General features: G+C 35.9%; 1 protein-coding gene across 1 annotated transcript in view; it reads right to left on the reverse strand.

The window, feature by feature from the left end:
• Nucleotides 1-2168: 2168 nt before the first annotated feature.
• DCN (decorin) overlaps nt 2169-24576 on the reverse strand; it is a 34237-nt gene continuing 11829 nt past the window's right edge. The window contains exons 3-8 of the mRNA XM_079714397.1: nt 23808-23920; nt 17759-17972; nt 16831-16944; nt 12242-12335; nt 8382-8520; nt 2169-2881 (exon numbers count right to left, since the gene is read on the reverse strand). Coding sequence (XP_079570523.1) covers nt 2687-2881; nt 8382-8520; nt 12242-12335; nt 16831-16944; nt 17759-17972; nt 23808-23920 — 869 coding nt within the window. The 3' untranslated portion in view covers nt 2169-2686. The remainder of the gene's footprint in view (nt 2882-8381; nt 8521-12241; nt 12336-16830; nt 16945-17758; nt 17973-23807; nt 23921-24576) is intronic.

Raw genomic sequence — 24576 nt, forward strand, 5'->3', positions numbered from 1 at the left:
GACTATGAATAAATATCACTAACATGATCACTTGATAATTAAATAGCTCGTACAGAGCTTTGTACCTTCCAGGCAGTAACTGGTATGAGGAGAATATGACTTTAACTGCAGCAGTTTAGAGCCCTGTGCTCTGACTCTCATGATTCTTGTTTTTTAAATTTATTTTTTAATTAATTAATTTTATTTTTGGCTGTATTGTGTCTTCGTTGCGGTGTGCGCGCTTCTCACTGCGGTGGCTTCTCTTGTTGCGGAGCTCGGGTTCTAGGCATGCGGGCTCAGTAGTTGTGGCGCACGGGCTTAGTTGCTCTGCGGCATGTGGGATCTTTCCAGACCAGGGCTTGAACCTGTGTCCCCTGCATTGGCAGGCGGATTCTTAACCACTGCGCCACCAGGGAAGCCCTCTCATGATTCTTATAATTATCCAAATATTATTTTGGTTTTCTGCCAAATTTATGTACAATACATAATTGACTGCCCGTTAATATTGACAGTGTGCATCTTCTGTTTACTCTTCGATTTTTAATACTAACCATATTTCTTTCAGTAAGTAAATTCTGCTTTAGTCAGAGCCATTATAAAAACAGTCTGCTGTTTCATAATAGAAAACCAGATTTAGCTAATCAGTTGACAAAGTTTCATCAAATATTTTTGTATTTATTAGCACCTCTGATCAATGCAGAAAAGAAAAATAATTGGGGTCATAAAAAGTGCCTGGGATGACAAACGATGTAAATGTAATGCTTAGCTGAGGCTGCTGGAATTTGTTCAATCATCCTACGGATACTGTTGTAGTGTTTGGGCTAGTTATCCTTTGAGTGTCCTGACCAGAGCCATTCCCCTCCCTTCTCTGCTCTGCCCCAGGAAGAGGCTGAATCTTCCTGGTTTTCTTGATGGTTATCTTCCCTTTAGGTTTGATCAGTGAAAGGATGTGAAGTAGAAGGAAAGAAAGGTTGATATCCTGCTTCAGTACTTCACCTCTGGTAGATGTTGCAATCCCTCCAGGGACATGGCTGCCTGGGCATGGAAACCTTCCATGGCTGTCCTCTCAGCTCCAGAAGCTCAATTTCTTCTGCTGTCCATTTAGCCACATGGGTGAGAATGCCTTTCCTCCATTGCCCATTCCTAGGTGCCTCACCATCCCTAATTTCGTGCCATAAACTCTGCACACACTCTAAAATAGTCTCTTCATTAAATTATCCTCATTTAAATTCTCTGGGGTAAATTCTGTTTTCTTCCAGACCCTGACTTGTACAAAGGTTAAAAGAGAAAGCTCTATTGCCAGGTATTTACCAGGTATTTAACTATAAGAAAGTTATTAAACTTCTCCTAACTTCAGTTTACTTTTCAACAAAATGGGAATAACAATAGTATTTACTCTATAGGGTTGTGAAATTTGTATGTAATAATGAGAGAGAATCTCATGACTTTTCCTGAAATTTTGTGTTAATATACTTTTGTGTGTGGGTAAATGATGGAGGAGATTCATATTTTGCAACCATACGGGAAGCCAGCCTGAAAATGTAATGAAGGAACGCAAAGCTGAAAGAATTGCAGAGAAACTCCGCTAGAGGCTCATCTAATAGCAGGACTGTTTTGTATTTCCCTTTATTGTTACCAGTTTGGATCTGGGTCTCAGTATTTACAATCAGAAAACACCCAAGGTTATAAAAGAAATAAACTGTTTTCTCATGTTTACTTATTAGATGGTGATAGCATAAATGTAGTTTTGGATAAATATTTACTCTTGGTAAATCAGCCCATTCCCCAGGCTTTTTGAATGGTCTGCTTTGATAGTTATTTCTAAATCCTGCAGAAAAAGAATTTTAAAATCGAAGGTTTAACTAAATGCAGGAAATATTTCTAATACATCTAGTAAGTACAGAAATGCTCAGCCTGATTACACACATAATAGTTTTAAAATTGATCTAGTATTTAGTAACTAAAAATATTGGTTTTTTAGACCAATAAGAGAAAGTCAGTTTGTGTCTTATCAGCTTAATACTGAATATAGATAAAGTAAGTTATAATGCACAAATGTTGAAGGACAGAGGTAGAATGCATACCTAAGAACTTGAAAAAGTGTGCTGTTTTTATCAAGAAAGCAATGTTTACTCTCTTCAGAAAATTGAGGTTAGGGAAGATTTACAATTACGCTTTTTATACAATAGTAATTTAAAATGTACTTGTGAATTTATTTTTTTTCAAAATAATGACATTAGCAAAAATTTTACATAGCCTGTATTGAATTTACACACTCAAATGAGGCTTTATCAGTAATAATGGGGATGAATACATTATTGCTAGACTATGTCAAAGGTGCTAACCCCCCTATGAGTTACAGAAGATTGATACCATTTTTACTGATTTCTTCTGGAAATTAAAAGCTCTACTAATTTGTTTACTCCAAATTTTACATTTAGTGAAATAAGAATATCTGCAATAGCTCAGTTAACATCAATAATAAACTTCAAAAAAGGATTCTGAAAATGGCAGGCAAATTTTTTTTTATTGTAGACAATTATTTAAACTGCATATTTGGCTTTACGCATAATAAGTCACGTGGGAAAAACATCCACATTGCAGTTAGGTTTCCAGTATCTAGCTTTCTTTTTTTTTTTTTTTTTTTTTTGAGCTGTGACGTTAACGGGATTTTGCCAGGTTATAAAAACGAGGGCTTTCTTGGGAGCTACTTGTAGTTTCCGAGCTGAATGGCAGAGCGCACATAGACACATCGGAAGGTAGATGGCTGAATCTCCCAGTACTGGACTGGGTTGCTGAAAAGGCTCACCCCGGAATAAGAAGCCTTTTTGGTGTTGTATCCAGGTGGGCAGAAGTCGTTAGGGCCGATGGCAGAGATGTTGTTGTTATGAAGGTAGACAACCTACAACCCAAAATAATGGCACATGGTTATTTTCCTCTAACTATATTGAGACCGTACACGTATATACTTTATTCTTGTTTAGTACATTCATCCTTCAGTTTAAATACTTAGTACTTCTCAAACCAAACTTTTGATTTCTCTCTCTTTTTTTTTTTTGCGGTATGCGGGCCTCTCGCTGTTGTGGCCTCTCCCGTTGCGGAGCACAGGCTCCGGACGCGCAGGCTCAGTGGCCATGGCTCACGGGCCCAGCCGCTCCGCGGCATGTGGGATCTTCCCAGACTGGGGCACGAACCCGTGTCCCCTGCATCCGCAGGCAGACCCTCAACCACTGCGCCACCAGGGAAGCCCTCTCTCTCTCTTTTTAATCTTGCTTTTCCCTCCCTTAGTCTTCCTCATTTCAGTATATGGCATTTCAGTCTTTCCAGATGACTCAGGCTAAAAACATTGACATTATCTTTGACTCTCCCTGTCTCTTATAGTCTCTGCCCAACCATCAACAAATCCCACTAGTGCAGCCTTCAAAATGCACATGTAATCTAGTTCTGCCCCACATCTACTCCTACAGTCTTATCCAAAGCCACCATTATTTCCTTCTGGATTATTGAAGTTGCCTTGAGTGTTCTTCCCGCTTCCTCTTTTGCCTTCTTGAAATCTGTTCTTTCTTTCTTTTTCTTTTTCTCCCTTCCTTCCTTCCCTCCTGCCTGCCTCCCTTCCTTCTTTCCTTCCTTCCTTCCTTTCACCAATTATTTTTAAAAGTAAGCAAGTTATATCATCTTTGCCTCAATACCCCAGCAGCTTCCCATCTTATGCAGACTAAAATCCAAAGTTCTCACAGTGGCTGACAAATCCTACATGATCTGCCATCCTTCTATGCTGAGCTCATCTCTCCTCACTGTTCAATCCAACCACCCTAACTACTTGCTTCTCTTCTCTAGAGGATGGTCCCTCCTCAGGTTGACACACACTGTTTCCTCCTTCTGGCATAAACTTCTCCAAGATGTCTCCAGGTCTTACTGACTCATGTAATTCATTTATCCTTACCAAAGAAGTCTTTCTTGACTATCCCATTCTGCCATTTTCTGTTCCAATTATATTTATTTATTTTTATTCAGCGTAATGATCACTATATAACATATTATACGTATATTTGCTTTTTGTCTGTTTTCCTCCTCTAGAATAAAAGCTCTATGAGGTAGGAAACCTGTTCATGACTGTATCTCCAGTGTCTACTAGAACAGAGTAGGTGTTCAACAAATATATGTTGAATGAATAAATGAATGAATTCATGGCTATTTCATAAATTGTGTCTACATGGAATGTTATGTTTTCAGGGCAAAGATAAAATGGTAGAACTTTTAATGAATTATATAAAATAAGGAAGTAATATATAGTGAAGTAAGAGAGGGTATAGAGTATTAGAATCGAAATTAAAAATCACAAACTCTAAGAAAAACTTGAATGTCACTGCATTTGGAATATATAGACCTAGAAATTTTTAACAAAAATGTATTCTATGTTACAAATTCAGCTCAATGAATATAATGTTATAGTTCATCAGAAATTTTTTCTGAAATATATTTTATGGTTATGTTTAAGATAATGGTAATTTGTTCATAGATTTTCTTAGGGAAATTAATATCAGACTTAAAAAGAATTATAGAAATGAGTTTTTACTCCCATTATTTATATGTGAATTCTGAAGAATAAGAAGTGAATTGATCATAAAACCAAGGCTAAAATATAATGCTAAGGCAATAATTTCTAAAGCAAGCTATAAAACCTATGAGGTACTCCCTTAAAATAATTGACTTGAGGGCTTCCCTGGTGACGCAGTGGTTGAGAGTCCGCCTGCCGATGCAGGGGACACGAGTTTGTGCCCCGGTCTGGGAAGATCCCACATGCCACGGAGCGGCTAGGCCCGTGAGCCGTGGCCGCTGAGCCTGCACTTCCGGAGCCTGTGCTCCGCAACGGGAGAGGCCACAACAGCAAGAGGCCCGCGTACCGCAAAAAAAAAAAAAAAAAAAAATTGACTTGAAATATTGTTCCACCTACCAGAACACTTGCACTCATATGCTAGTGAAAAGGGTCTTGATTAAGAAAGGGTTTAGAAGGAGAACAATAGATGTATTACAAAAATAGAAACAAGGAATATTAAAATCAAAACAGTATCTGTGAGGTTCGTGTGTGTGTGTGTGGGTGTGTGTGTGTGTGAGATTCTCAAACTTTGAAAATTTCTTCTTGTCATTGACCATTCTCCATTTCTTAGAAGTGATTAACAAGAAAGGAGAGAGGTGTTTGGTGAGAGTTTATGGCTAATAGTGAAAACGAGAGAAGGAAGTATCAAGACATAAAGAAAGTATTAGTCTGTGTAAAAAGGAAAGTAAATTTCCAACCTGTTCTATGAGGTCAATATTTTCTTAAAGCCAAACAAAAATCATCACAAAAAAGAAAACTACAATTAAATAGCTCCTATATAGACAAAAAATGACAAAATATTAGGAAACTGTATCTCAGATTATAAAAGGACTATTCACCATGGCCAAGACCAAGCATGATTTATCTCAAGGGTGTAAAACTTATTTAACTGGAAATCAATTAATTTAATATAGCATATTAAAGGAATAAAGGACAGAATCACATGATCTTCTCAATAGAAAAGAGAAAGCATTTGAAAAAACGCTTTCATGATAAAAATTTTCAGTAAACTAGAAATCAAAGGGAACATTTTTAACTTGATAAAAAGCATCTACAAAACACCTATAGCTAGCATCATGCTGAATGGCAAAAGGTTGATTGCCCTTTTAAACTAGGGACCAAGCAAAGATGTCTAATTTTATCACTTCTATTCAATATTGTACTGGAGATTCTAGCCAATGCAATGAAGTAAGGAAAAGAAATTAAAGGAATTCAAATAAAAAAGAATACTTAAAATTCTCTTTATTTACAAATTACATGATCCTGAATGTAGAATATCCAAAGGAATTCACAAAAAATTGCTGCAACTAAAAATTTCAGTACAGCACTAGGGTAGAAGAAAGATACACAAAAATCAACTGAATTTCTATAAACTAACAACAAAAAATTCAAAAATAAAATTAAGGTAAACAATTCATTCACAACAGCATCAAAAATAATCCAAAATTTAGGAACAAACTTAATAAAAAATTGTAAAGCTTGCACACTAAAAATGCCAAAATATTGCTGTGAGAAAATAAAGACAAAATAGAGAGATATCCCATGTTTGTGCATTGGAAGACTCAATGTTATTACAAGGAAAATTCTCCCTTAATTGATCTACAAATTCAACACAATTCCTATCAAAGCCCTAGCAATCTATCTGAGAAGAAATGAACAAGCTGGTTCTAAAATCTGAATGGAATGCAAAGAAACAAGAATAGCCAAAATTTTGAAAAATAAGAACAACGTTAGAGGGCCTTCATTTCTAATTTCTAAACATAATCAAAACCTACAGTTATCAAAAGGTGTAGTACTAGCAAACAAAATGTGGTATATCCATACAATGAAATGCGATTCATCAATAAAAATGAATGAATTACTGACACACGCTACCATATGGGTGACCTAAAATTACTATGATAAGTGAAAGAAACCAGCCACAAAAGCCACACATTGTATGATTACATTTATATGAAATGTCTAGAAAAGGCAAATCCATAGAGACAGAAAGTAAATTAATGGTTCCCCATGGCTGGGGATGAGATTAAGAACAAGTAGAAATATATAAAAGGGATATTTTGGAGGTAATCAAAATGTTCTAAAACTGGATTGTGGTGATGGTTGAATAATTACATGATTTTGCTAAAAATAATTGGACTATATAGATACAGACAAGAAAGTAGAGTAGGTGAAACCCCTGGGACCCTCTAGAAATGCAGGTAAAATGGGTACATGGATGCCAATTAGAGATTGAAAACCAAGAGTGAGGTCCTTCTGAATGTGGGGCTCTGTGTGAATGTCCATGAGATTTGCTGATATTCAACAAAGATTTCAAAATGGCATGTTTTAGAATTTTTTCTCTGAGACTCACAGTAAGACACACACTATATATTGAGCTTTAGTATATATGGATCTATGCATATGAAACAAAAATTTTATAAAATACTTACCATTACAGTGATATTTTCTATTCTATTCAACTTATTCCATCCCATCCCATGGGATGTTCCAAATGAAACTATTAAACTGATTTTATGAGCTCAGTAATATGTCCAGACTAAAATTTGAAAAACAGTAATCAAGAAGATGAAAATTATTATTCTGAGATCTAAAAACAAAACCCAAACCAACCAAACAAAAAAGCCCACCACCAACAAAAACCTTAATAATGACAACATTAGCTATTTTTATTAGGTCTTCCAAGCATCTTGGTTTTACTTGTGGCTCCAAGCTACCACCACCAAAGACCCACTGAAAATGAATCAGCATGAAATGAAACATCTTTAATTTCATCTTCATATGTAGAATTCTTACACTTTACTGAAAGCTAGCTAATGTAAATTGTGATGTGTAAACTTAATTTGGAGTTTTTGGCACAACTCAATAAAATAAAAGAGATCAGAAATTTATTGACACTGTTGACAGCAGAGTAAAGGATAAACCCATTTTGAACCCCAAAGAAGTTGAGATACTAGATTACCAAAAGGTCAACTTTATAAAACGGTTTTATCTGTAAAAGAGTGTCAGTTTAAGACACAGTTTCTGAATCACCATGATTTAACTAAGTACCTACTGAAATTCCTGAAAGAAACAATTTAAATACAATCTTTAAAAAAACTGAAAAATTAGAAGAAATATACAAATATGTAAAATCTGTCCATCGCCACATTATTGATCTTTTAAAAATATATAATTTAAATAATGTGTTTGTTTAATTTCCTCAAGGTAACAATGGAAATCTTATATTGTTATATATGAAATTACTATGATTATTTAAGGTAGTAAGCATGCTTTACATTTATAGATTTATGGACTGTAAAGCTATATTACCATAGTGGGCCACTGAACCATATCTTCTTATCTTTAAGAATACACTATAACTTGATAATTTGTATAAAGTTAATTCAGTCAGTCACACTACTATCAATAGATAAACACTGTCTTCTGACCTATATGACATCTGCTGAAGCTAAAAGTTACAACTACTATTTTATTCCATATCTATGCACTACAGATGGTATCATCTTTTCCAACAAGTATGTATTTGTTACACTGATCTGTGACTTGAAACTACCCTGCTTCATAAAAAAAATATTACATTCTGGAAGCAAGCATTATAGTAAGTTCAAGGCAGTAGTCCTAATTTTTAAAAAGTAATACTAATTTAAACCTATAGATTTCACAAAACCAGAATGAACATGTAGAAACATTAAAAATATCTCTGCAAAAGAATTTCTAAGCAAAGCTTCCTGCCTCCTAGCATCTGAGTAGGGAGGATTTGCTCCCTAGATATCCCTCACAATAGTTAGTGGCATTGCATTACCTGGATGTACTTATGATCCGCCAGCCCACCAGGCACTTTGATAAGCTTGTTGTTGTTCAAATGAAGTTCCCTCAAATGAGGAGTGTTGGCCAGAGAGTCATTGTCGACAGCAGAGATGCTGTTGAAACCCAGTCCCAACCTGCAACAGAAAAGAGAAATGAATGGATACACTACACGTGGATGCCTTCTTACAGGCGTTGTGTGATTAATCAAGTCAATAGGAAAAGAATTTTGTTTTGTTTTGTTTTTGTACTTACTGTTACCTCTGCCTAACGTGATTTTTCCAAACTTTCTGAGTTGGATAGAGCTCATTTGTTCTTAAGGCTTCAGCTCAGAGTTACCCTCTTTAAAACTCCTCTGACAGTACCAGACTGGATACAGTGTACCCCTAGTGAATGCTCATATAGCATCCTGTTATCACCCTCTTGTAAAACTCTAGGGACTGTGTACTTGTGGGTCTTGCCTTGAGAAAAGTGACTGTCTTGTGGTATATCCAGTACTAACACAGAACTTGATATGATCAATGAATAGCTGCTGAATTGACTGTATAATGAATACAGTGAATTCATTTGAGAGAAAAATGAAAGGAACATTATCATTTCCAGCACTTTGTAAACCAAGCAATTGTATATTTATTATGAAAATTTATTTGTTGTAAATAAAAAGTGAAAGGTTCTAATGAGTCAATAAACCTACCTGCCACAAAGGTTAACAGAATTAGCATTTTACATTTGTTTGAGTTTATCAGTGACCATCTGTTAACTGTCAGAATATGCCTGGTGCCAACATTCTTGGCCTCTTGACACTGATCTCTGAGCTATGGCCTCTAGAGCCCTGATCTCTGACCCTGATCTTGGCCCCTCTGACATTTCTTATACAATGCCACTCAAGGTTTTGGGTTGTATTTTTTTTAAATTAGATGTTTGTTTAACCAGTGAGAGTCTGCAGCTGTGATGTCCCCTCACAGTAAATGGGATTCAAAAGTCAGGAAAGTTGACTTGAAGACAAAACTTGTGTACCCAACATTCTAGGAATAAATCTCTGTCAGAACCAGGGTTCTGTCAATCCAAAAGGGCAGAGAGAGATGAGGCAACAAGGTTGTGGAAGAGAACCAGAAAGTTCCTAGGAAGAGAAAGGGGAAGAATCTATTGGATTCCTTCAAATTTAGTGAAAAAGACTTGGGTCCTTTTTGTAGGATGACTCCTGCTTGCTTTCAGCTAGTTGAGATCTTTGAGCCCTTTTGGCATTTAGATGTTGGTTTAGGTAACAGAAGTCTTCCAATTTTAATCATGACTTGGTATTTGAAATAACTGAGATTAAAGTGTACTGATTTTAGGCTATTAATAGCACAGTTGATTTGTCTTACCTATTGATTATCAACCTGGCATCTTGTCTCATAATATTTTGTTTTTTCCCAGTCTTAAACTTTCATCTCTTGTTTCTGGTCTTTCCTTTTCTATTTCAGAATCATGTCTCTATTTCTTAGAGCACTCTAAATCCCATATCCAATTTGGGCTAATACATTTCTTAGAATATAATAATCTTAATTATCTATTGAAGGAAACTACATTTTCAATGATTAATTTATATTCACTCATCAAATGTTTTTGAGAACCTATTATGTTAAAGACTTTTATCCTAGGCTTGTGAGGGCAGAGGAGACACGGCTCAAAAACCACCATGATTCTTTCCATTGAGGAATATTCCACCTATTAAGGGAGATGATGATATATATGCTTAATAAGAAAAGGGAAGTTTGCCTGATTAAAGCACTTTATTTTTTTGCAGAGGGACATACAGTATTTTCTCTTCACTTGTTCCTAGTAACTAATCGGAATAATTGCACTGCAACAATGTTCTGAGATCAGTGGCTGCTTTTTTCTCCTTTCCTCAGTTTTGATTTTCATCACCAAAATACCCTTCATGTTCCAAAATCAGTGAGGAGCAAAAAACATAAGGATTTGATGGTTTAATAGATGGATTTTTCTGGATTTGATTCCAAAGAGAAATGTATTTAGTCAAGTCAAGAGTTGGGAAAGTTTGTTGGCCAATGAGGTATTTTCCTCTGATTTAATGAATGGAATTCAAAATCCATTTAAACAGAAATCTTCATTTCTATTGACCTTTTCAAAGTTTATTAGCTCTTTATACTTCTATGCTTCTATTTAATACAAAGCATATGATTTTATATTAAAGAGAGGAAACTCAAAATCTCCATACCACTTTCAGTATAAAATAAATTTGCTTTTCTAAAATGGCACAAATATTACGACTGATTTACCATATTTAGAATTTTATACTATGGTCAATCCCAACTGCTACTTCTACTCCTCCTCTTCCTCCTCCTAATGATAATAATAATCCAAGAATAATAGCTGTCCAAAAGACAGTTCTACACAATGCACAATAAACAATGCAATTGTTCTACACAGTTCTACACAATAAACAATGCAACTTATCTTCCTACAGTTTTCTCCAGCTAGAGAGACCGAATCAACATAGAAAGGTAGGTATTGCATAACAGTATTTTGAAAAATATATTCTTTTTTTTTTTTTTTTTTTTTTTTTTTTTTTAATTTTTATTTATTTATTTATGGCTGTGTTGGGTCTTTGTTTCTGTGTGAGGGCTTTCTCTAGTTGTGGCAAGCGGGGGCCACTCTTCATCGCGGTGCGCAGGCCTCTCACTATCGCGGCCTCTCTTGTTGCGGAACACAGGCTCCAGACGCGCAGGCTCAGTAATTGTGGCTCACGGGCCCAGTTGCTCCGTGGCATGTGGGATCTTCCCAGACCAGGGCTCGAACCCGTGTCCCCTGCATTGGCAGGCAGATTCTCAACCACTGCGCCACCAGGGAAGCCCCGAAAAATATATTCTTCATTAGAGAGTGTAATTAAAATAGCTTTAGATAAAGGATTTCTTATCATTTGAGACACCAGGGTTATATATTGCAGCTATAGTCACATGCATATGACACCTTCAGGCCTCACGCTCCACTGGGTCACTGGGGGATACCCACAGAAATGGGAAAAACTGCATTATATATCCATCTGCTCTTAGGTATTTCTCAGAGACAAATGATATGCTTTATATTTATTTATCCACTATGAAATTTATATGCAAAAAAAGGAGAGCCAATTTGGTACAACCCTGTGCTTCTCTGTAAGAACATTCAGCAATACGTGTGGATCAAGAGCAGAGTGCTCTTGAAGACAGCTGAAAGGGTCTGCCAGCACTCTTTTTTTATTGCTTCACCACATTGCAAATACAGAAAGACTGAAGTTAGGTTAGAAAGCAGGATGGGCACTAGTGATCATCCATAAGGAAAAAAAAGTTAAGGCTCAGAAAAAAAGGTTTTTTAGAGTACATTAAATGTCCCGAGACATTTTAAACTCTTTAGAGAATAGGAATTAGAGAATCTCATGATAACTATTCTGTACTGTAGTGTGAGATGCCCAATATTCCCATGTCTGGTAGCTTTCATTTTAATACATTTTCAAATTCTGAATACTATGTTATAATTTACTTAGCCTTCTGTTTCATACAGTCAAGTTAGAACAGATTGAATGAATATACTGATTTAATCAAATATCTTGTACATATGATATATCTAAATTAATCTAAAAACAATATGGTATTCATAAAAAATAAGGGTGATTTTGGTGGGGTTATGATAAGAACACTATTTCATTAGTTTTTTTTAATATTAATAATTGGGCAAGCTGAAGTTTGAGGTTTGTAGAAACAACAACAAAAAATGTGGTTTAGGCAAAAGAATCAATCATCATGTTTCTAATTCTGAGCATACAGGCACGAATATACCTAGCCATTTTACTGATAGAATGTTATGAAAGAATATTATTACTTAGCCAAATTATTCAGTCCTTTCAGGCTAGCTGCATCAACTTTGGTGATTTTGTTGCCATCAAGATGTAATTCAGTAAGGGAAGAAGGAAGATCTGCAATATGGAAATATAAGAAGTTAAATTAGCAGATAACTGTAATTAGAGAATGTACAAAGACTTAATGAGAACATGTGCCATCAATTTTCCAAAAGACATACAGTTTCAAAGGATTTTCTTTGCATCTGATTCATCAGTTTTGCTTTTCATCTTTTTCCTTCATCCCTTTTATACAATAATATATGTTTTGGGAAGTAGTACAAGCCCTTTCTGCTTTGCTCCTAGATTTATTATGACAAAAACATGGACTGGGTTTATCATGTAGTAGATTTTTGTCTTAGCCACTGTCAGGATACAGTTGTAGAACTGAAGAAAAACCCTGAATCTCATTAGTTTCTTACAGCTGTGTTAATGGGCTAGCACTGCCATTGACAAAGGATAATAACTGTAAAATGAGGAGATGGGCATTTGCACTACAATAAAGTGATTATGTGTAAGTTCAACCTATAAACAAACTTAACCAGGTATTTTATTAATGAGCATAATTAATAACTAACACTTATATACTGTGCTGGCTTTAGTTTTAATCAAGTTTTCCATAAAAACATCAAATGCCTCTGTAATACAGTGTGTAGCAAGAGCTAACACTTACTTGTTCCTTTAAAATCAAAACTGTTTCTTTATACAAGACGAGTACAGAGACCTATAATCAAGTGATCTGCCATATGTGGGGCACCTGGGGAAAAAATTTTAAATCCAAAGTATCCCCTAAACCTCTGGATAGTACTTCGTGAATGGCTACGACTTCTAAAAATTTAGTAATGTAAATTTAAAAGTTTAAATCTCTTATTTTCATTTCCTCCTGCCATCTGCGGCTCTATTAGGTTTTTATACAGCATTTTAAATGGCATATTGTTCCATTTACAAGAACAGCAACAACTACAAAGAAAATAGCAAATTGGTTACATGTAGAACTAACATCTGCTTAGCACAAATTGGGTTGGCCAAAAAGTTCGTTCGGGTTTTTCCCGTAAGATGTTGCAGGAAAACCCGAACAAACTTTTTGGCCAACCCAATAGTATTGGTTGGTTGTCCATAAAGAATAAAACTGGAAAATCACAGGTTATGTTTGGTCTGAAATTTTCATTGCAACCCACTGAATTCTGTCAAGATCGTCTATTTAATGTAAAAGTTTATTCCATATTTGATTTGAAAATGACTATTAGTTTCTCAATAGTAGTATGATTTGTGTGGGAGACATACTAAGGAAAGGAACTTCTACTTACTAAATGTCTGTTATGTGCTGAACACTGAGATTAGCATTTTCGTAACTTAGCTCATGTAATTTTTTTCAATGTATAAATTATTTTTCATTAACCTCGTTTCATCGATGAGGAAACAGATTCACAATTACCCATTTTGTAGGCTCTCTAGCTACTAAGTGGGGAAAGTAATATGCTCCCAGATGGCCAAAGAGAGTTAAAATAACATGTTCTTAAATGAAGGAAATGAAATAACAATGGCATTATTCTTATGAGTAAATGTCAGGAAATCAGTCACTCTTGGAATAAGGGATTTCAACTTGAGTCTCCTTAGAATAAATAAACGTGGATTTTTAAAATACTTCTATAAAGAAAGCAAGTGAGTATATAACAAAGCAATGAGTGTATGTCCTTTTTTCCCTATCACTATGAAAAGACAATAAAAAAATGTAGTGTCTCTGGAACACCAGTTATCATCGCATCCATCATTCTTACCTTGTTTCTAAGTGTCTTCCCTTTTGGGACATCAGTTTCCAAAAAAAAAAGTTATGGGAAGTTTGACTGTGGAAGGAAATTTTGCATTGGGATGGAGAGAGGCAAATTTATAAAGAATATCATTAGCCTTTGCCACTATAGCACTTAGCCAAATTACTTTTTTTCTTTTCCTTTTCCATTTTTTTTTTTTTTTTTTTGCGGTACGCGGGCCTCTCACTGTTGTGGCCTCTCCCGTTGCGGAGCACAGGCTCCGGACGCGCAGACTCAGCGGCCATGGCTCACGGGCCCAGCCGCTCTGCGGCATGTGGGATCTTCCCAGACCGGGGCACGAACCCGTGTCCCCTGCATCGGCAGGCCGACTCTCAACCACTGCGCCACCAGGGAAGCCCCCTTTTCCATTTTTAAGAGAAAATATATTGAGAGCTTACTTTGGGCCAAGTACTCTCTCTATATATTACAATTCTTATTTATTGATACATCTATTAATCCTCACAAATATCCTAGAAGATAGGTGTCACTAATACCTTCCTTTTATAGGTAACAAAACTGAGGTTTTAGAGATGTGGAATAACTAGCCCGAAGTCACAGAACAGCTAAATGATTGAGTCAGGCCTCTCATCCAGGTTGGTCTAACTCCAGAGTGTGAATTTATAATCTCTCTACTCCTCCATGGCCTTTTCATGTCCATCAGTGATGGGACATAATATATGGAAATTAAGACTCCTGGAAAGTGGTGACGTCCAGGCATAAGGGTCCCAGCCTAGGAAAGGTAGACTCATACATGACACAGGCATAAATATTCACAGGAAAGAAGGACTTAAGACGGCAGCAGAGTGAAATGGTCAAACACATGAGCCCTGATGTCAGCCCAGCACAACCCAGCTGTGCCACTTCCTAGCTCTAAGGCCTTGGTCACAATTTACTTTATCTCTTTAAGACTTATTTTCCTCATTTATAAGACAGGTGTGATAATATTACTATAAAGGATTGTTTTGAGATTCATATAACAGAAGCCATGAAAAGCATTTGGCACAAGTGCTTAATAAAACTTACTTACTATGATTTTAATATTATTAAGAGTTGAGTAAATAAAAGCAAGCTAGAGAAGATGAGAAAAGAGCACCTAGCATAGGGATAGACACATATAAGAAATCAAGGAAAACTGATCACTAAGTGATGAAATGTGTTACTGAGGTATATTTAGGAGATGTAATTAGAAGGACAGCAAAATCAAAGATTGTACTTAATGCAAATCATCTGGCAGCATCAAGTAGTGAAAAATACCTGGACTTTAAATTCTAGCTACTTTACTTCACCTCCTACAGCTCTAAGGCTTTAGGCAAGATAAATATAGAAAATTATATGTATATGTATATATATATAATAAAATATACTATTGTAAATATAAATTAAAAATATATTTACAAATATAAAATCCTTGCACTGGGGATTAAAAAATTACTAGTTACATGTAACACGTCAGAGACTCAATGTGAAAGTACTTTGTGAACTATAAATCAATCTCCCTCTATCTATCTATCTATCTATCTACCTATCATCTGCACCAGTAATTGCTATTAATGGGCGTCAAAAACATGCTTTGTAGCAAAAAGACTGTGGAGAGGGCAAGGGGTGGTAAGGAACCATTCTGTGGACTCCGTACTCTCTAGACTGGAGGTCTCTGTGGAAGCACAGTAAAGGGAAATTGTTTTCTGCGGGCAAGTACCTATATTTTCTACCCAATTCAGGAATAAGACATCTAAGGTGAGGAGGGGCCAGACTAAGGGGAAAATCTGAGAATACAGAGGCAGTTTTGTGAGACTGAAAAACCTGGGACCAGAAAAATGTAAATCTTAGAGAAACTTAGTTTTGGTGATTTGATGCCTTTTCTGTCACAAAGATTGGCTTATGTGCCTCTCCTGGCTAAGCCTTAGCATGATGAGCTTACCCCTGTGACTATGATGATTGCTGTTTATTTGCCTGTCTTTGTTCTATGCAATAAGATCCTTGAAGGCAGGTCTGCATCCTATTCACTGCCCTGTCTCCAGTGTTTGTACTTTGCCTAGGCAAAAGGAGTGTTTAAAACACTTTCAATGAATAATAGAAAGTAATATTAATCCACGACTTATCTACAGGCCAGATATTTCTCTATTTATTTAGTTTTAAAACAACCCAGTGAAGTGGATGTTAATATTATTACCACTTTACAGATTTAAAAAATGTGTCATAGATGTTGAATAACTGGTCCAAGATCGTAGAGCCAATTAGTGACAGTCTGAACTCACGCAAATGAACCCCCAAATCCACACTCTTTACAACACACACCACCACTCTTAAATAAGAATGTGACCACTGTGAGTCCTGTTATTCAGATAGTAATGACTAGAATGTCCTAAGATGGAAAGGAATTCACTAAGGGATTAGAGACTCAAAGTAAAAATTGGCTCAATATCAGAGGTACTTCCATGTATCATTTTTTTTTAACAAATTACCACTAAAGCACTCTATTTTTTAAATAATTGTACTTTTTTTCTTTGTGATGTCACAATTCCATAACATAAAATCATTGTGTGTTAACCTACATTTTATGTTAGATGTAAGAGACTTTATAGGTGAAAGAGTCTAGCCATCTCTACTGTGAGCCTAGCGGGCCCAGTGGTCAGCTAGGTTCAGTAGAAACACTTCAAGGGATAGAGAATGGCCACTTGAGTCACCATTCAAATTTCCAAAACCATTTTTTAGTGTCAAAGCCTTTGGATTTAGATATTCAAATTGCTTTGGAGAATTTACGTCACCTTGAGGGATGGTGGTTATATTGGTGTCAGCAATGCGGATGTAGGAGAGCTTCTTCATTCCCTGGAAGGCTCCATTTTCAATGCCTGAGCTCTTCAGAGGGTTGGTGCCAAGTTCTACAAATGCAATAAGTGCAAAGCTTTTAGAGGACAATTTGAGGATATTGCAAGTCAGAGTAATGTCTGTTCAACAAGAAGAAATTTGGGTTAATAACAACTTGCCTGAAAAACAAGAGAGAAATTAAAGGACATGCTTCTCAAAGGGATGGCAAATGGGGTAAAAATTTCCCTTATTAAAAGAACCAAAAAACGAACAATAACAAAAAACCCCAAAGATTTATGAAAAAGCAATAGTAACAAAAACGATAACAACAAAATTATTTAAGGTCCATACACAGGTCTGCCTAGAATCAATAAAAGTAAGTGTTTATAAATCACACTTATTATGGAGCAATTACTTTACTAAGATATATTAAAATGTTGTTAAAATAATTTGAATCTAGGATTTTTTAAGCCAATTATAAAATTACAAATATTTTACCACACATAGAGAAAAGCTTTAGAACACATTTTAAGGCAAATGATTTATAGATGTTCAGACTAGAACAAATTCCCACAACAGAAAGGTATCCTCCAAATATCTCTAATAAGCACTACTTAATTCCATCCTGTACCTTGGGCATGCGGCAGCTAGTGTAGCATCAGCCCTAGAGCTTTCTTCCACATTCTCAGATCCTCAAGGACAAGAATAAAAACGTCTTAAGGCACAGATTCAAAATCCCATTTCTCCTGGCCCGGCTACTGTTATTTCTATAGTCTTAAGACATGTAAGTTCTAGCTAATTTACCTTCCTATAGCTAAAGCTTACTTGTAATCTCTTAAGGTGAACCTTGAATCCTGCCTGGTCTTAGAGTTATAAGAATATCTGTACCTACGACAATTAACTGGTTCAATCCATTGAGCACAGACTTTCGCACTTTGGTGATCTCGTTCTCATGGACACGCAGCTCCTGAAGAGTTTTGGGCATTTTCTCTGGCAGTTCCTTCAGTTGATTCTTGGACAGATAAAGTCGTTCCAATTTCACCAAAGGTGCAAATGCCCCAGGGCTGATTTTGCTAATTTTGTTGTTGATAAGAATCAACGTCTGTAGACAGTGAACAAAAGCAACATCTTAATTCCAAAACCTTCCACACATAAATATGTATGTAAAGCAAGTGTGTGGTTTATTCATTCCATTCATGGGACTAGCAGAGAAATCTGCAAAATTAGAAGAAATCAGAAAAAAATTAAACCGATCTGATTCCTTTACTTGAAAACATATGAGGACCTGAACATCAGGAGTAAAGGGGAGAAAAATTTGATAAAAATACAGATTATAGATAGATAGATAGATAGATAGAGATAGAGATATTTAATTTTTAAACAATAAATACTCCAAAATATTGAAATTACTAGAGTGACCTGAAAAGAATCATGTGCCACAGGCATCCATTCTGCAGTCAGCTTTTCAACCTAAAAGTCCATCTTCATTGGCTGTTGTCATGGATTCCACTACAAAAGGGTGGCACTAATTTATAACATCACAAACAATGCAAGAGAGTAAAATTTTCTTGCAGCCTCACAGAGTTAGATATAATCGCCTTCCAAAAGTTTGCCAAATTAGCACATTATGTTGTAGCTCATTGCTTTACTTTGCATTTCCTTGTCACTTGAGAGGTTAAACAAATTTCCTTTTTTATTTTGCTACCATTTATTGTTTGGAGGAAAAGGATTTCTTGCTCACAAAACTTCACATTTTTCTTAAGTTTTAATGTATTTTAATAACTGGTTTATAGAATAAAGGTATAGATAATAGGATATGCAGAGACAATATATTTTTCTTCTGTTTTTGCCCTTTTTACATATAAGGGTTTTATGTAGTCAAATATGTTATTTTTGGGGTAATTTAAAAATGTTTCTGAGTTCCATTCATATAGGAAGTTACTTGTAATCCATTATTGTTATACTATAGATATTGCTACACCTACTTTTGGACTACCTCATTCTCCTCCAATGATCTATATGTATACAGAACAACACTGATATTATTTTAAGTCAATTTATCAACTAATCCTAAGGAATTTAGGATAATTTTACCAAGGTTTAAGAAACTTGTATTTTCAATTGTAGTACATTTTTAGGAGCATATGAAAATGGAGAGGGGCAAAATAGGAACTAGAGTAATAGAACAGTGAGAACTTTCTGTCTCAGAAATGCAGGACTACTTTCTGAAGGTAACAGCTGGTTTAATGACCCATGTACATCCTCATATAGTTCACATTATTTGACTAATTAAAACTTATTACAAGTAACATAATCTTTTTTTTTTTTTTTTGCGGTACACGGGCCTCTCACTGTTGTGGCCTCTCCCGTTATGGAGCACAGGCTCCGGATGCGCAGGCTCAGGGGCCATAGCTCACAGGCCCAGCCGCTCCACGGCATGTGGGATCTTCCCGGACCGGGGCACGAACCCGTGCCCCCTGCATCGGCAGGCGGACTCTCAACCATTGTGCCACCAGGGAAGCCCATACATAATCTTTTAACTAATCCTAACAGGTACATTGGTTGATTAAAACAAAATCCTAGGAAATTTCAAAGACTATTACAGAAAGTTCAAAAACCCATGAGGGTTAAAGTCACAGGAAATTGATATTAACAAGCAAAATGTCCAGAAAATCAGTAAAAGCCGGAGCTAGAGGAGAGAAGAGAGAACTTGCATCATTAAAAGGCAGCCAAAATGGTGGATGCTTAATTATAAAGGCAAAGGCTGTCCTTAATTGCCACCCCTGGAAGAAAATTCTGAAAGACTGATACAATTAAATGAATTAAACGTGGTCTGAAAATCTGTCTTACTTTACGTTAAATGTTGAAACCTATTATGAAGAATCAACCTGCTGATGTGTTATCTGAAATTTCAGGTAATAAAATATTACTTCTTTTCCTAGATAATAACTAGACAATGTCTCTACTGGTGAGTATGCTGTAGTAATAATAACTGCTGCTAAATTTTGGGGTGGTGTGACATTTGTTCCCAATTATTTCTTCAGTAAGGTAGAAACTATAATAACACCTACAGGGGGTTGTTGTGATGATTAAAAAATGATCATGCATATAGCATATTTCCATCTGCTTCTTTAGAAAGCACCTTTCAAATGGCAGTGTTGGTTGAAAGGTCTAGTCCAGCAAAAAGCATCTCCACTTTCAGAATAAAATAAATGTGAAAAATGAATCAACCATACACATTTTGGTCATCATGATGTAAAATGTTAAGATATATATAAATTAGAGCTTCATCTAAAACAGATCCATATGTGAAAAAAGGTACTCATGTATATACAATACTGCTAAAGATGGTTAATGTTAGTTTCATACACAGGGAAATGTATTTAAGAAAGCATAGTTATAATATTATAACAGGCAATGGAAAGATGTCAACATGGGAAAAAGCTGACTAATTACATTGGTTAATGACAAAACAGAGAAAGAATCAAAGGTGAACCGCAGATATTCTTCAGGAGATCGGCTGATGAAAAAAAGAATCACAAGCAGAAATGGATTATCATTAGTTAGGTAAGAGGCCGAGAGAAGTCGAATTAGGAGAGACCTTGTTGCTCAAGGGTCAGGAAATGCCTTGAGTACTATTTAACCTGAAATTGAAGCCCAGGCTCAAAAAATCGGGACTGCCTACTTCTCTGGTAACTAAAGAAAAGTGATCTAGCCTGGTAGGTAGGGGAGAGGTGATGAAAAAAGTGACTGACAATAGAAATAGAGTGGAAGGGGGAGTAAAAACATTTTTACCACCTTCATCAAAGAAAGTGGTCAAAGGTATAAACTTACAGTTATAAGACAAATAAGTACTGGGGATGTAATGTACAACACGATGACTATAGTTAACACTGCTGTGTGGTATGCCTGAATATTGCTAAGAGAATAAATCCTAAAAGTTCTTGTCACAAGGAAAACATTTGTTTTTCTTCTTTTTTTAAATATCTGTATGAGATGATGGATATTAATTAAACTTATTATGGTAATCATTTTGCAATATATGTATGTCAAGTCATTATACTGTATTCCTTGAAGTTATATAGTGCTGTATATCAATTATATTTCAATAAAACTGAAAAAAAATGTTGAAACCCGACTTAACAGTATGTACAATTTTCTCCAAAGCCATTTATGTAGGGCTCACACTGTACCAGGTGTTGTTTAAGGGATTTTATTGTTACTATAATATTTACAGGCAATTTATAAGTGCACAGACTCAAGCCAGACTGTTCCCCAGTTTAGATCTCAAACTCTGGCTCTTATTTGTTGTGTGACAGTAAGCAAGTAACATAACCTCACTGCGCCTGAGTATCCTCATCTGTATTAAACGTGTTCTCAAGAGTGTCTACCTCATTAGAATAGTTATAAGAATTAAATAAGTTAATGTACACAAGATATTAAGTACAGTGTCTAGTATATAGTAATGGCTAAAGAAGTGTTTGCTATTATTCAATCTTTGTTTTATTTATTTTTGTGGTACGCGGGCCTCTCACTGTTGTGGCCTCTCCTGTTGCGGAGCGCAGGCTCCGGACGCGCAGGCTCAGCAGCCATGGCTCACGGGCCCAGCCGCTCCGCGGCATGTGGGATCTTCCCGGACCGGGGCACAAACCCGTATCCCCTGCATCGGCAGGCGGACTCTCAACCACTGCGCCACCAGGGAAGCCCTTGTTTATTTTTAATTAAAAACTTTTAAAATTAGATTTATTAAGCTTTAATTCAAAGGAAATATATTGAATGTTGATATTGTTATACTGAATTTTCCATTACTTTATAGAATATGTATTTTTTCTGCTATATATAAGTATACAACTACTCTTAAGCAATATATACTGCTCATAGTGAGGCATGGTTGTAAATTAATAAAATTATTGAGAAAAAGGTGACATTTTTCTGTTAAATCCTTTCTATTTTAATCCTTGGTAAATTTTTATTTCTCTCCCTTCTCATTCAAGGGTGGCTTTCCTGGCTGAAATTATGATGTTTATTTGCATAATAACAGGGATAGAAATGGTCATGAATGAAAGAGTAAGAGAAAGATAGCTGTTTAACATCCTCTAAATGGTTAGAAGCTCTAATGAACTCTGTCTTCTTCCAGTGTATACTTTAAAGCAGAAAGAAAGAGATTGCCAAGATGATAAGTTGCCTAAAAACATACTTAGCAGGACACATGGAAAAGAAAGAACACATTGTTACAAACACCAGATTTAGTGAGAATGTCACAGAAACTAGGTATCTCTTACTTAAGGTATGAGGAATTTAAACAAATTATTGAGATTATACTTAAACATACAGGAAGTTGGGTATAAGAGAATTCTCCTTCCTTAAAAAAGTAGCTTTAGGCTAAAGTTATGCAAAAAAAATGAAGCTTTTTAATACTTTAGTTTATTAAAACTAATATATTCATTTTTTATTATCACCTCTTTTAACTTATTCCAATGATAGTTTAAATACTCACTGACAAACTTTGTTGGTATCTCCATCGTTTCACTCCTAGTGAAATCATAACATGAAAGCAGAGAGAAGGTGAGTAGGGGCCCATGTCCAGTAGCCTGTCAGTGGAGAAGGAGCCCATTGGTCCAGGGTTCAAGACCTCCAGCACAAGCCTTACCATCCACTACTTTGGAGCCTGTATCTTTCACTTTATCCCTCTTCTCTTTTTGTCTGCTGCTCATTTTCTTCTGCCTTTCCTTTCCTCTTGCACAGAAAACGCTTCTCTTCCTTTCAAAATTCTGCTAATCCTCTATGTCCCCTTTGTTCCATATTCTCTCAAAACATTAACTGGCTAACCTGATATAAGAGCATGTCTTTTTCTTCTTTTACTTAGTGCCTTAAATATTCACTACTTATATCGTAATGTGCTTATATTGTTGGATACTTCAGTAGTTTGATGATGCCATTTTATAACTTGCTATTATTTTTGTTAACTGTTCCATGGGCAATCTTAAAATCTCAAGGAAAAATTCTTTGCTTCCTTTTAAAAACCTGGTAAATTGGGCTTCCCTGGTGGCGCAGTGGTTGAGAGTCCGCCTGCCGATGCAGGGGACATGGGTTCGTGCCCCGGTCCGGGAAGATCCCACATGCCGCGGAGCGGCTAGGCCCGTGAGCCATGGCCACTGAGCCTGCGCGTCTGGAGCCTGTGCTCCGCAACGGGATGAGGCCACAGCAGTGAGAGGCCCGCGTACCACAAAAAAAAAAAAAAAAAAAAAGTCTGGTAAAATTTCCTCCTAATGGACAAATGTTTATTGCTTTTCTCATCTTGGCTGTCAAAAAGTTGATAACTAAATCTTGCCTTGATCATGCCATATCTTTTCTGCTGGAATCCTGACTGGATGTGTTACATTACAATAGAGTAGAAGGAAGTGAAAAAGCAGAATAAAAACACAGATACAGATAAGGATGCAGCATGCATAATCTTAAATACAAAGCAAACTATATAGCTATATAGACATTTATTTTTTTCTCTTGGTGTCAGTCTTTGAGCCTTTACAAAGCCATCTGCATGTCTTAGAAAATGAATGAAACAAAACAAAAGAAACAATGAAATAAAATAATACTAAGATCAGTCCATTTTGTGTTTTGTTCCACTATTGAAGTACATTCTAATTGGGAAGATAAAGATTTTAATCAATAAAATGTGTGAGAAGATTAAGATATAACATATCTTTTAGAAAGCCAATACTAAAGTTATATGAGGTATATGTAAGAAAATTGGATGTTTTTTTAGGGGTTAATGAACATGTTGCTTTGCTCCTTTATCACCCCCTAAAAAGAGAATTTAATAAACACTTATGTGCTTATTTATTACCATATGGTAATCTTGGCCTTACCTAAGTTTTGTTTTCAAAAATACTTTGAGTAAGATCTTGTTATAACTCAAATAAATAATAATTCTTACATGAAGGTTCTTCAGGTTCTTAAAGTCTCCATCTTTGATTTCAGTTATTTTGTTGTTTTGCAGGTCCAGCAGTGCAGTGTCAGGGGGAAGATCTTTTGGCACTTTGTCCAGACCTAGCATGAGAGTAAAAGCAATGTGCACTCAGTGAAAAGGGACACATTACTACAGAATCACAAAGGATGTGTTTACAGAGAAATCAGTGTTTCAGTGATAGTTTTACTGCTACCATATTTTTCTTCTTCTAGGAATTATATCAACTGTAGTTTAAAATATCTGTTCTATCTTTTCCAACAAAGTCAAATGAGTTTAAAAAAAAATCATAAACAGGGCTTCCCTGGTGGCGCAGTGGTTGAGAGTCCGCCTGCCGATGCAGGGGACACGGGTTTGTGCCCCGGTCCGGGAAGATCCCACATGCCGTGGAGCAGCTGGGCCTGAGAGCCATGGCCGCTGAGCCTGCGCATCCGGAGCCCGTGCTCCGCAATGGGAGAGGCCACAGCAGTGAGAGGCCCACATACCGCAAAAAAAAAAAAAAAAAAAATTATTATATGAAGCATTACTTTTGGACTTTAAATTTAGATCTAAATAACTGAGTTATTGTTTTTAGTTTATAAATGTAAACACATTGAAAAACCAAATGCTTATGGCATTAAAAAAAGACATTTCAATAGTCATTCAACTAGATGTATAAGGATAAACTGCTTTTATTCAAAAGGTATGGCATTTAAAATAAATTATTATGAATGTTAACGGAGAAAATATTAAATTATAT

The sequence above is a fragment of the Hyperoodon ampullatus genome (genome assembly GCF_949752795.1).
Source record: "Hyperoodon ampullatus genome assembly, chromosome: 11".
Classification (NCBI taxonomy): Eukaryota; Metazoa; Chordata; class Mammalia; order Artiodactyla; family Ziphiidae; genus Hyperoodon; species Hyperoodon ampullatus.